Raw genomic sequence first — 13,425 nt, 5'->3', positions numbered from 1 at the left:
AGTGTTGCTGTGACTCTGGAATCTGAGTTGATAAGGCCTAGCCAGGGCTCCACAGGGGCTGACATGGGACGCGGGGGCCCTCTAGTGGTGGTTTTGCACCTTCAGCTCACCTATTCTCCCTGCGAGTGTTGCTGTGACTCTGGAATCTGAGTTGATAAGGCCTAGCCAGGGCTCCACAGGGGCTGGCATGGGACGCGGGGGCCCTCTAGTGGTGGTTTTGCACCTTCAGCTCACCTATTCTCCCTGCCCCCGTCTCTCTCCCTCCACTTCTCTCCCACTGTGGTGCTTCCTCTCCCTTCTAAGTCTTTAATATTGGCTTGTTCATCACACCTCAGAGGCCCTCTTCTATCCCATGATCTCTTGGCTACACATTTTTCAAGTTTAAATTTTCTTGATTATTTTTCTTAATTCACAATTCCGAGATTAGATCTCTTGGGAGCATTCTGTGCTCAGCCCCTTCCTAGGCCCTGGGTTGAGCTATATGGATTGGTGGCCCTGGATGTAGTAGTCTCTCTTTTGCATAAAGAACTCTGGCAGGGTAGCGAGGTATCGTGGACCAGACCATGGGCACCGTGTGTGAGGTGCTGAGGTAGGAGAGAGCCCTCCCCTCTGCCAGCCTTGGTTAGGGTTATCTCAGGACCTAGGTGAAAGAGTGCTGGGGAAGCAGGTGTTGGCAGGTGTGGCACCTCACGTTTCTTTTGCGTTTGCATAGCATCTTATTTTTTCTCAATGTGTGTAGGAACTAATTAAATTTAGATGCTTAGGGCATAAACGGCCCCTGAACCTGCAGGAGATTGCTAGTGGTGTTCCATAGTTTCAGGTATTCCTTGGCTACGCTTTTATCCACAGATGAGAAGAAAAGAATGCTGTTTGTGTTTTGCCTGGGCGTGTAAGGACCTAGTACATGTTACTCATTGAGTTGTGAGAAACAGCAGATATCTTAGGTTTTCTGTCCAGTGCCATTCAAAAGGAGATGGTGTTTACAGGTCCCTTGGCTCCTTCCTGAACACTAACTGGAGGTGTGTTGTTGCAGGCTGGGAGTCCTCCATCGGCATCAGCCCCCGTGTACGCCTTTTCTCGCACTTCTATCACGCCATCCAACCAGGACATCTGCAGGTAACGCTCTGCTTCAGAAGCCTTGATGGTCGGTGTGCACCCCCGAAATAAGCATTAGTGTCGCAGGTTCTCAGCTTCCCACTTGCTTGACCAGTCTTCCTTTGGTCTAAACAGTTGGCCCAATTTTGTGTGCTGTTTGCTCACCTGGTTACCACACTAGTCTCATTCTTCACTTTGATGTCTATTCTCTTTTAAAATTGTTTTTACTTTCTGTGCTTTTATTCCACTGTTCTGCATGCAGTTCCAGTGCAGTGTTTTCTGAGTGTTGTCACCACAGTCCCGTGCAGTCTGCTGTTGTCTTGAAAGCTCCTCAATGCCAGAGTTCTCTGACACAAGGGCTCACTGAGACAGTTATCTGTAAAGACACATTACAGGCGTCAAAGAGAAATTTCTTTGGTTCAGAACGGGTCCAGGCCTTGAAGCCTGATAAGAATACCCAAGCCAGAAGAACACTAAAGTTCTCAAAGTCCCTGAACGACGTGGGTGAGAGGGCCCAGCATGCCTTGGAAAGTTTTGACTATGTGGAAAGAACTTGTTCTGAAGGAAGATTGATACTCCCTCAAGATACAGGTCTCAGAGTTAACAGGTTCCATCATAAAGAAAAAAGAACACTGAACTGCAAACCTGTTGGCAATTCCAAACACTCTTGTGTTTCCTCTTCCCTTTTTGCTAATCGTTCATCTGCTTCAGAGGTCGAAGCTGGCAAGAGGGACATGCACATCCCACTTTTGGAAGAGAAAACAGATGGCGAGGCCATGTCCAGAAGCCGGCGACTGCTCCGGTACCTGTTCTCGCTCTCGCATGGCTCGAGCACCAGCAGCCTGCACAGGTTCCACGAGCTGGAGAGCTGTGCCATCCACCTGCACGCTGCCAAGTCCTCCAGCGGGCTGGCGGGGAGCACGGGCTTCTGCTCTGATGAGATGGGCGACGATGATGTCTTCGAGGACAGCACGTCCACCAAACTCAAGAGCAGGGTCCTGCGGGCGCCCCTGTGCTCAGCAGAAAAGGACAGTGACCTGGATTGTCCTTCTCCCTTCTCTGAAAAGTGTCCCCCCATATCCCCTGTGTCTACGTCAGGGGATGCCTGCAGGTTGGTTGCCAGGAACCGCCATACTGGCCATCTCTGCCCACACCTCCATAGCCTCGTCTTGCTTTAATATGTGAAGTTTTGGGAAAGTGAAGTAATAGGCAGTTATAACCAATTGTGGGTTAATGTTTTCTCCAGAAGACTAGAGTATTGATATCATTTGAAAAACCAAATTTTATGACGTGGGCCCCAAGATAGTGTCACAGATGATAAAAGAGGAAGAAGCTACACATATTAAAGACCAAGCTGGCTCTTGTCAACTAAAAATAAGTAGACGTTGCATGAAGTAATTGGAAGAAAGAAAACAGTATCTCCAGCTGTCTAGCTTGTGGGTCCAGATTTTAAGCATTTGCTGCCCCTCCCCCAGCTTCTTTTTCCCCCCTCACTCCCCCCGATGTGTGTGTGGGGGGCGGCTGTCCTCCAGGAACTCCTTTCTGCCTTCCTTTTAACTTGAGTGTGGCCACGTCTGCCCAGGTCCTAACTCCTCTGCCCACCTCTGTCTACCCCGTGCAACATCCTTATCTGGCCTCCAGAGTCTTTCAGAATTCACTTTTTGTCACCATTCTGTGCCTTCGCCAGTCTGCCCTTTGCCAGCTGTGCTTGTTTCTAACAGTTGGATCAGAAAACCCCCTCACTGAAGCAGCCTGAGAACTGGGCCAGGGCCCAGCTCTTTTTCGGACAGGTGTGCTGACTATTCCAGCTGCTGGAAAAAGACCTCTCTGTGTCTCAAAAGCCTATTAAGTTCCTTGAGGTTAGCAGTTACATCTGGCTGCATGCTTCCTTAGAAGTAATGAATACTTTTAAATTAATTCTCACTTACTGCTATGAGTGGTCCTGGGGGGGGGAGGGGGGGATGACATTGCAGCTCCTTACAATGTGAAGTTTTTAGGCCCTGGAGGGCGCTGTGATCTCTGCTCACTCCCTGAGTGAGACAGGATGGAGATGTGTGGTTATGGTGTGTGAAGGTGGAGTTAGTGATTAAAGCTAAAAAGCAAACATCATCATCTTTTTAAGTCACTGTGATATTTTTGGAAGGTAGAGTACTGGTTTTGTTTTTCATAGGAATTTTTCTTCTGAATATTTGAACATGTTATGTTCTGGAAGATGATTCCCTGTTGCCTTAAATTCACCTTTCAGTGAAGTTCTTAAGTCTTACCCAAAAATGACTGCTTTGTCATTTCTTATATCATTTTTTCCTCTCTGTTGCCAAATGCCATCCAGAGTTTCCATGTTGGTGCGGTAAGCTAGACATTTTTAGTTTGTAGTGATTGTTTTCATTTGTGTTTGTATGTTTTTGTGCTTGTAGTCACTCAGTGATGTTTGTTTCTAAAAGTTTTCTTTGCGGGGGGATTGACTTTCCACAGAAGTGTCACCTTCCCTGTCGTGGGGCCCTCCTGTCAGTGACTGGTTTTCCTTCCACCGTAGGATCTGCCACTGTGAAGGAGATGACGAGAGCCCTCTGATCACCCCCTGCCGCTGCACCGGGAGCCTCCACTTCGTGCACCAGGCCTGCCTGCAGCAGTGGATCAAGAGCTCTGATGCGCGCTGCTGCGAGCTCTGCAAGTACGAGTTCATCATGGAGAGCAAGCTGAAACCTTTGAGAAAGACCGGGAGCCTCCACTTCGTGCACCAGGCCTGCCTGCAGCAGTGGATCAAGAGCTCTGATGCACGCTGCTGCGAGCTCTGCAAGTACGAGTTCATCATGGAGAGCAAGCTGAAGCCTTTGAGAAAAGTACGTGTGAGGAACAGATGCCTCGGAAGTGCTTCGCCATGCCTGAAATGAGGGACCCTGGAAGAGTTAGCATCTCTGGCCGCGGAGCCAGAGCTTGCTTGTGTTCATTTCTGTAAAAAGTGGAGCTGGTGCTTGTATTCACATTGTAGAGGTGGTTATTTCTGGTACTGATTTCTAAGTTTTTCCCCTCAGGAAGTTCTTTCTGACTGTTGTCATAATGTTTCTTTTTCCTTCAAACTGAGACTGCTTGCTTGTGACTGTTTTGTAATGTCTTAGTCAGCAGTTAACTTCGTATGTATTAACTGTCCATGTCTTGCCTCTTTGATTATTTATTTGTACATTAGAGATGAGTATATTATTTATTTGTATATTAGAGATGAGTATCTCTTTCCAGCACTCAGCACAGTGTAGTACACAGTAGATTTATTTATATACACCTGTGATAGGTATTTTCTGGATCAAGGGCGGGTGAGTGATGGGTAAGGGAAGGGAACCAAGGACATGATGTGGCATGCAGCTGTCTTCAGTCCCAAGTCCCTGCTCCCTTCTGAGAGGAACTTTGTGGCACTGTCTCCCGTTTAAACACTGACTGTTCAACATGTTTCTCTATATGCCCAGCAGAGAAGGTTTTGTTTGGAAGGGTAAAAGACTATTCCTGTCTCAAAATGTTAATATATAAATTGTAAGGGGAATCACAACAAAATAACAGCAGTGCCAATTAAATGCTAAATTATGTTACTGTGGAGCTTTTATTAGACATTTAGAGAAGGAAATGCTCTTTATGGGCTGGAGAACTGGGGAAGCGGGGTGGGGGTAATAGTATCATAGAATGTTGGGGTTTTAGAGTAATTCTTGAAGGATCAGTAGGATTTGGAGGCAAAGTAAAAGTTTAAAGAGGGCAAGTTGTCTTTGGAGAAAAGTGTATACCCAAAAGGTAAGGGTGAGCATTTCGGGAGGTGGGAAAGGGTTGAGCTGCTTGTGTCTTAGGAAATAGCAGGGAGCAGGGGACGCTGAGGCACTAGATCTGTGCTTTAGGTAGGAAGCCCCAGTGCATGAGACCCAGTAGAAAGCTGTCAGGTGGTTAGAAAAGGCAGGCGGGACTACTTAACTATAATTTATTGGATACCTACTCTATGCTAATCTCTCAAGTGAGTCTTATGACACTGTGACAATATAGATAATCCATGAGGTGCTGTTTTTTCACCTTACCCTGTATAGAACCATCTGGAAAGAGGCTATGGTTAGGTTTAACAAAGGATATACAGTGTTTACACTTTGTTCTTTCTCTCCACCTTTATGTGTTTTCTTCCTATTCGGAAACCAGTAAATGAAAAGAAAATCTGGCTATTTGGAGTAAACTAATGAGCTCCTAGAGGAGATGGGACTGGCAGAGTCTGCTTGTACCAGGAACCCTTAGCATCGATTTCAAGCTGTTGCTGCCAGAGTAGCAGAGGATCAAAGAGTGAGCGCTGTCTGCCATTCACCTTCACAACGTAGTGTGACCCATCTGCCAGTGTGTTGTGGCATCATCAGCCCTCTTCTTCTGCCTGTCCATGCCAGTTAGCAAGTCAGGGAGACTTAGAACATAGTAGCTGGGGCTCGGGTCAACATGTTTGCATCAGGACTGAAATCATACAGTTCTTTCTCAGGCCACCTAATGTCTGCTTGCAGAAAAGGGGATTGCTGCTGGTAGTTTAGCCCTCATCTCGGTCCCAGCTTCTTTTTATTGCATAGAAAGTTGGCCGTGCCTGGTACCTGGTTGAAGCCTAGTGGTTTAAAGAGAACAACTCTGGGCATTTTGGGAAATTCATCTAGTTTGGGAAAGGGGTTGTGGGCGTGCTGGTAGTTTAGCCCTCATCTCGGTCCCAGCTTCTTTTTATTGCATAGAAAGTTGGCCGTTCCTGGTACCTGGTTGAAGCCTAGTGGTTTAAAGAGAACAACTCTGGGCATTTTGGGAAATTCATCTAGTTTGGGAAAGGGGTTGTGGGCGGGAAGCCAGTTTTACCCATCTACAATGCTCTCCCACCCATTGTGGCCCTTTTCTCTGAGCCTGAGCCCCACGCTCTGCGTGTTGTCTTTCCAGTGGGAGAAGTTGCAGATGACGGCCAGCGAGCGCAGGAAGATCATGTGCTCAGTGACATTCCATGTCATCGCCATCACCTGTGTGGTCTGGTCCTTGTATGTGCTCATTGACCGCACTGCTGAGGAGATCAAGCAGGGGCAGGCAACAGGTAAGTACTCAGCTGCAAGGTGAGCTCAGCACAGAGGTCCTGGAGAGCACACCGGGGTCTTAGGATCACAGTGCTGTTGGAGTCAAACTGTAAACATCTGGGTTTCTAGAGGGGCACATCAGTTAGGAGGCACCAAGCATCCATTGTGGATGTCTCTCTTGCTGTGGTGGCAGTTTTTGAAACCCAGAAGAGGTCAGATTGTGGAGTGTGAGACTCTCCATGAACTACCTCCTGGAACAGCAGAATGAAAATTGTGGGCACTCTCTTTCACTCTCCTTTGATAAAACAAGATTTGATGAGTTAAGAATCCACTGGGTATAGAAGGTTTTATTTACTTCAGATCTTAAATAAGATCTACTGATAGGCTGTTTTTTTCCCTTCCAGGAATTCTAGAGTGGCCCTTTTGGACTAAATTGGTGGTTGTGGCCATCGGCTTCACTGGAGGACTTCTTTTTATGTACGTGCAGTGCAAAGTGTATGCGCAATTATGGAAGAGACTCAAGGCTTATAATAGAGTGATCTATGTTCAGAACTGTCCAGAAAGAAGCAAAAAGAATATTTTTGAAAAATCTGCACTAACAGAGCCCAACTTTGAAAATAAAGGTGGACGTGGAATATGTCATTCCGACACAAACTCTTCTTGTTGCACAGAGCCTGAAGACACTGGAGCAGAGATCATTCACGTCTGATTGTGTAGAGGGTGTAGTTTTCCTAGACATCCATGAAGAGCTGAAGGAAATTGTTTACTGCCAATTGTGTACCTTTCTTTTGTCCTTTAGTAGCATAGGCTGGGCAGGTGACTGTTAGTGGCTTCTCTTTTCTAAACCCTCCTTAATGAATCTCTTGGAGAGCCCTCCCATGGGTCGGGCATGGCTGGGTCCCACCTCTGCCAGACTGCTTTGTGGGAAGGGAAGGAAAGGTGGAAGACCCTGTGATGCCGTGATGGGGAGCCAGCTGTGGTCCTGCCCATGGTCTTGAGCAGAATGAGACAATAATATTAATGCCAAACCTGAGGAAGAGCAGGAGCAGGGGCGTCAGGGTCCAGCACACAGCCTCTGCCAGTTTGCTGCAGCCCTGCCCCAGAACAGAGCATTTGGAATGTCTAGCCGTGGCAAGAGGATTCCCTCCTCACTAAGGGAAGCCCCAGGGAGGGGACTGAAACAGTCCTATAAACCCAAACTCATGCCCTCCCTCTGCCGATGCTGCCACACCAGCCTTCCCGAGCGGATGGGCCAGATGCTCTGTGTATGTTGGTGTGTGATTCACTGAGCCATCAGCACTTTACAAAAGACAGTCTTTATTTTGTAATACTTGCGTCCAGTGGGATTGACACTTAAAAGAATGTCTCATTTAGAAGTCTTTCCTTCATTGCCCTTGTTATCTCTTTTACATTATAATAGATCTAAAACCCTTTTTGCCTTATATAGTCTGAGATGCGTGACATCCACTCTGTGTCCATAAGACAGACTTGGGACTTTAAAACAGGACAAACAAGTCTGAGGCTTTTTGTAACAGATTTCATGGGAATTACTGGATGCTAAATGGCAATTAGAGCAGAATTCCTGTGGTTTTACTGGGGGTCCTGCCCTCAGCCTCTCTCAACCTTAGGTGCCTGACCCGTCCCATGAAGGGGATGAAGCAAACACAAGATGATTTCTTTGTCTTGCAGAGTGGAAGCCCTGTGGTTGGTTCTGAAGACCAGGTGGAGGCTGAGGGTCTCTCTCTGAGCAGGGGCTCATGGCAGCAGGCTCTGTCCTGCCATCTCCTCCCACCCAGTCCCTGACTCACTGGGATCACAGGTCCCAGTCTGTGGGGCTGCTCTGCCATGGCCTTCCTCTGTCTCCCAGGCCCTGTCCAGCCCATGCTTGTGTCACTGTGTCCCAAAGTGCAATTACCCATGCCCCTTTTCAGTCTGGGGACTCCAGGCAGCCATAGGCTGTCCACTCAGGGGAGCTGAATCCCAGGTCATCCCTGCTCGTGCCCCTTAAGAGTTGCCCAGGCAAGGTTCCTGGTTTGTACACTCATCCCTGCCACCCCCCAACAGTGATGAGTGGGTGAGATGAAGACTAGGGTAGACTTTTAGTGTGCCTGCTCACCCTTCCCCAATCCCCATTGATCCCCTCATGCTGACCTTGAAAAGCACGGACACTTCCTGTAGAGGTAGAGTGTGCTTAGGGAAGGAGGGCCCTGGGCAGCCCACCCAGTGTGGGTGGCACCCCCTTATGGCAGAGGTGCCTTTATAACTGTGACTCCTGGATCACTCCCGTGCCCAGCCAGAGTCTCATGTGAAGCCCTCCACCTTCTTTTCAGGAAGATCTAACGCTGTCTCTTCCCCTCTGGCTGCTCTGTGGATAATCTGCTTAACCACCTCCTCTCCTCCTCCTGGCCCAGCACACAGCCACCCCCTTGCCTTCTCTCCTGCAGGTTCTAGTTCAGCACCTCGGAGCCCTCAGACCCTCCACCCATCATGACTGGCGGGAAGCACGAGGGCAAGGCTGTGCTGTGCTGCCACCTAGTGGGGGCATCAGGTCTACTGTTGTTCCTTTAGTCTGGAAACCTCTCCTGCAGGTTCTAGTTCAGCACCTCGGAGCCCTCAGACCCTCCACCCATCATGACTGGTGGGAAGCACGAGGGCAAGGCTGTGCTGTGCTGCCACCTAGTGGGGGCATCAGGTCTACTGTTGTTCCTTTAGTCTGGAAACTTGCCCTCTACGTTCTTTTGGGGGGCTATTTATTCCCCCGTTTTCCCTCATTTTGCACCTAACTTTAGTGGGAGTATGACATTTGGCTGAACCTGGGATGAGGTCTCAGGGCCTGGGGGGCTGGCTGGTTACTTATGCGCCAGTCACGGGAAGAGGGAGTGGTCTCGGGTGTCGCCAGCAAACCCTCTACTTGTGTGCTTCTGTTCAGCTGCCAGCAGTAATTTGGTTTTTGTGCCCAAGTTTATTGCAAGAATTTCCTGGAAACCCTGTAAAATGTGTCTCTGTACTCTAGGTCTAATGTTTCCCTCTTTTTTGCTTCAATTCACTCTTCAGTCGTGTAGGCCTGGCTTCCAAACCTGCAGTTGTGCGCTACCCGGCCTCGGATGTGCAGGCCTCAGGCAGCTGGGCCAGTTCAGGAGCCTCGGGTGATGCCGCACCGTCTGGGCTGCAGGGCTGCGGGGCTGGGGGAGGGTTGTGGCAGCCGGTGAAGGTCCACCATGCTGTGGATGTAGCTGGACACAAGCACACATTTGAGATACTTTCCCTTTTAAATCTGGTTTGAAACATGCAGCTTCCATCTCTAGCCCGAGGGAAGACCGAAACAGAGGGACGTGAAAACATTTATCTTTGTTTTGGAGGTAATCGGTCAAGTTGTGCAGCTGATCGATGCACAGTTAGATAAAGTGTTTTTAGAGAGTTGATAATAAAAACCAGATTTACACTGGCCTGTGAGGTGTAGTTTCTAAAAGACACTTTACAATTGACGTTTTTCTTAACCAAGAAAGTTTCTGGTCACCTAAATATCTAATTTTGTATCCTTTCACGTATGTTCACTATTTCTCAGTATTACCACTTGAGTGATTCTGTACGGGGGGTTGTTTGTGCTGTACACGGGGATATCTAATTGCAGCAATAAAGCCTTTCTTTAAGAAGGAGTTTTTCTGTGAGACTGTTCCTGCGAGGAGGCTGGGGACCTTGGCAGACGCCAGTGGCCCTGGCCCCCCTTCCCGGTTCCTCTGGCTTGTGCATCAGGGGGGAATCCCTACGGCCTCTGGAGGTGTCTCTTCCTCAGCCTGTTCCTCAGACACTGGTGGGCGTGTGTGTGTGGAAGGGGCCTGGAAGGGGTGTGGGATGGGAGGGAAACTGAGGCCTTTCACACAGGTGTGCTGACTTCAAACATCCAGGCTCCACTTGCACTCGTCACCCTGAGGGAAGCCAGACTCAAGTTCAGGGTGTGTCTGGCAACGTGACTGGGAGCAGTTGATTGTTTAACTACCCACTTATCTGTGGGTACTTGTTTCCTGACCCACACCCAGCTGAGAAAAGAGGACCAGGGGGAGCAGCAGGGTTGCTGGTGACTGCTCTGCCAGGCTGTCTCCTGGCGGGCTTCCCTGGGGACTGGCAGTGCCTCTGATCCTCCTCGGACTGCAAACGCCTGCAGGGCTGTGACCCCACATGTGCAGCCAAGGTCAGGGGTTGCTTGAGGTGAAAGGAGGGAGGCCAGGCTTGCCCTGACCTGCTGCAGTCTCACAGGCGAGCCGGGAGAAGTCTTCCGATCCGAACCCGGCTGCGCCGCCGGCACACTTGGAGGCTAAGCCCGAGGATGCTTTCGCAGCTTGCTGGAGGACAGGAGGACCTCAGGGAAGCCACTGCCTAGGGTCTGTGCTCAGGCAGGGAAAGGCCAGGCGCCCTGAGGGGAGTGGTGCCGAAAGAGAAGCCTGCGCCGGTCAGAATGTGGGGCCAGGCTCCTGAGAGGAGCCACTGGCTTTGGGCACCTGATGAACGCTGGCCTGTGGCTGAAGAGACACCAGATGGGGTCTTGTTGCAGGCAGGTGTGAGGCACTGGTGCCCCAGGCCTTTTTGTCCTTTGACACCAGCATAGTGACAGGTGTAGGGTGCCACAGGGCTCAACTCCAGGGCTCCTTCCATCTTCGATGTAGGGGTAGCAAACTTCTCAAAAGCAGCTTCCTGTTTTTTTGTAAACAAACTTATGGCATACGCCATTCCCATTCATTTACACATCGCCTGCAGCTGGTTTCCTGCTACAGCGGCACAGCTGAATAGTCGAGACAGGGTGTATGGCCCGCACAGCCTAAATAGTTACCACGTGGCCTTCTATAGAAAAAGTCTGCCAACTCTTGATCCATGTGCATGGTGGCCCTAACGTTGGTGCACACCCACAGCCTGTGTGACGTCTTGGTGACAGAGGCGTTGATGTCTCTCCAGGGCCTTGAAGTGCCACTGTGACCTGTGGTCCTGCCACACCTCTGCATTGCTGGGTCTGGAAGGAGCGGAGGGGATGGCTCCTCACTAGAAGTGTCAGGCTGTGGGGAGGCAGGATGATCCCCAGGGCTCACATGGAGCTGACCGGATGACCAGGGAGTGCGGCTGGTCTCTCTTTGGAGGGGAGGGAATGTCTGATTAAGCATTAAGAGATTCGAAAAGGTAGAATCAGTGCAGTGAAGGGGAGGCGTGCAACAATCAAAGCTGTCAGTGTGGTAATAACAAAAGGGGAGTAAAATCAAACACAGCCCCTTTCCGGGGAAAGGCCCATCGGCAGGGCATGGGTTCTCCTGGAGCCCTAGTCATTGCATTTGGAGGCATCCTGCTCAGATGTATATAAATATTTGTATAAAATACATAAAATGCATTTTGCTTACTGCAGTCACATAGCATATTGCTTTGTAGCTTGCTTTTTTAATCTAAGAACGAGTTTAAGTGGGAACTGAGGCTTTTCCAGGAGCTAGTGTTGCAGGGAACTCTAAGCATTTTTAATTGTTGAGCTTTTCCCTTTTCCACTTAGAAACTCTATGCTCCACTGCCAACTTGGGCCCCTGCCCTTTACCCTGCTTGCTTCTTGGGCCCACCCTCTATGAGATAAAGCAGTCTCACACCCCTCCCCCAGGGGCCAGAGGCAAATTAGGCTCCTAAAATGACCAACTGGACTGTGTCCCATAACCAGCCAATCCAAATTAGGACAGCATCCCTCATTTACATAAGAGGACCTGAATGAGCACCTGGGAGGGAGAAGGGCGGGAATTTAGGCCAAGGGGGTCTTTTCCTATGTTCTGGGAGACACTGGCTCAGGAGTTTCTGCTCCCCAGTGCTCTCCTTGCTTGCAAGCAAAAAGAGGCGCTGTGACACTGAACAAAGAGCTGCGACACTAAAATAAAGAGCTATGAAACTGCAACCCTGACGCCGGTCTTGGATTCCTCTGTGCATTTGCCCCACAACACTAGGGTTGCAGCGGGTCTGTGGGAGCGAGCGGAGGTGGGCGCGGCAGCAGGAGAGGGTCCGGACAGTCCTCGGGAGCACGGTCTTGGATTCCTCTGTGCATTTGCCCCACAACACTAGGGTTGCAGCGGGTCTGTGGGAGTGAGCGGAGGTGGGCGCGGCAGCAGGAGAGGGTCCGGACAGTCCTCAGGAGCGGCGAGGCTCGTGCGAGACTGGGAGGCAGCAGCAGAGCCACGATGTGCGGCCTAGGTCTGGAGCAAACGGGCTTCCAAGACGCTCCTTCTGGCTGGATCTCTGGCTCTTTATCCTTTTCGACGTGGTGTTGTTTCTCTTCATGTATCTTTTGCCCTGACTGGTTTGCTGACATCTAAATGAAGAAGTTGGCTTCTGGAGTGAATTCTGGAAATGACTACAAACTTCTTGAATAAGGAAGACAGGATTGTGCAGCTGAAGAACTTCAAACCTCTAAGTGATCTTCCTTTCATTTTCCACATTCTGTTACTTGGAGAACACTATTAAATGGGTAGTGATCTCACCCATGCACAGCTAAGTTCTTAAAACTAGACCCTTTGGTTCACGTTTAAAAACTTTTTTCAAACATCTATGGCTTTACAGAGGCTAAATATAAAACTATTTGTATCTAAAGGTTTAGTGTATTCATTAAGAAATATAGCAATGTCTTTCCTTTAACATTTTAACGGTTGATCAGGATTTGGTATGATGCAAATTATATGGTAAATAATGTGAGGTATTTATAAATTCAAAAGTAGATTACTCAAAAGCAAGGTAAGGATTTTGAGAGAAGGAACAAGTGTTCTTAGATTGCATCAATGCTATAAACAAACACAAAAGCTATAATGGAAATGTAGTCCTGCAGTGTACTGGCTGTAAATACCAGTCACATTTTTAGATTAAGTGGGACTCTTATGAAAAGATATGTCATGCTTGACAGGTTGAAACAGTCTTACAGAAAGGAGGTAATATCCAGTATTAGAAACTTAGTATGCATGTCCGCTTACCTGTTTTTCTCCCTTTCTTTTAAACTCTTGAGTTCCCTAAAATAGGATTTTGTGTTTCAGACCTATTTTTTAATCCTGTTGTATTAAGTATGCTTGTGGCCCAAACATATTCTTATAAAGTCGGTGCTCTTTCAACAGATATTTGAGCCCTCACTATCGGCCAGACATGAGTTTAGAAACAGCATTGAACAAAACACAAAAATGCTTGCCTTCATGGAGTTTACTTTCTCATTTGTTGTTTTTAAAATCTGAATATGTATTTAACAAGAATTTACATTCTAGGGGTGATCAGCTGGCATTTAATC

The 13,425-nt window shown here is 48.7% G+C and overlaps 2 protein-coding genes across 2 annotated transcripts in view; both read left to right on the top strand.

The window, feature by feature from the left end:
- MARCH8 (membrane-associated ring finger (C3HC4) 8, E3 ubiquitin protein ligase) overlaps positions 1–6,919 on the top strand; it is a 92,908-nt gene extending 85,989 nt beyond the window's left edge. The window contains exons 4-8 of the mRNA XM_008581527.1: positions 1,034–1,116; positions 1,358–2,206; positions 3,629–3,827; positions 6,019–6,166; positions 6,551–6,919. Coding sequence (XP_008579749.1) covers positions 1,034–1,116; positions 1,358–2,206; positions 3,629–3,827; positions 6,019–6,166; positions 6,551–6,855 — 1,584 coding nt within the window. The 3' untranslated portion in view covers positions 6,856–6,919. The remainder of the gene's footprint in view (positions 1–1,033; positions 1,117–1,357; positions 2,207–3,628; positions 3,828–6,018; positions 6,167–6,550) is intronic.
- Positions 6,920–10,599: 3,680 nt separating this feature from the next.
- LOC103597663 (uncharacterized protein C4orf3-like) lies at positions 10,600–12,453 on the top strand. The gene is made up of 2 exons (XM_008581530.1): positions 10,600–10,699; positions 12,248–12,453. The coding sequence occupies exons 1-2, from the start codon at positions 10,600–10,602 to the stop codon at positions 12,451–12,453; spliced, it is 306 nt and encodes a 101-aa protein (XP_008579752.1).
- The last annotated feature ends 972 nt before the right edge of the window (positions 12,454–13,425 follow it).

The sequence above is a fragment of the Galeopterus variegatus genome, unplaced genomic scaffold, assembly GCF_000696425.1.
Source record: "Galeopterus variegatus unplaced genomic scaffold, G_variegatus-3.0.2 Scaffold2381, whole genome shotgun sequence".
Taxonomy (NCBI): Eukaryota; Metazoa; Chordata; class Mammalia; order Dermoptera; family Cynocephalidae; genus Galeopterus; species Galeopterus variegatus.
This window is presented reverse-complemented; position numbering and strand designations above follow the sequence as displayed.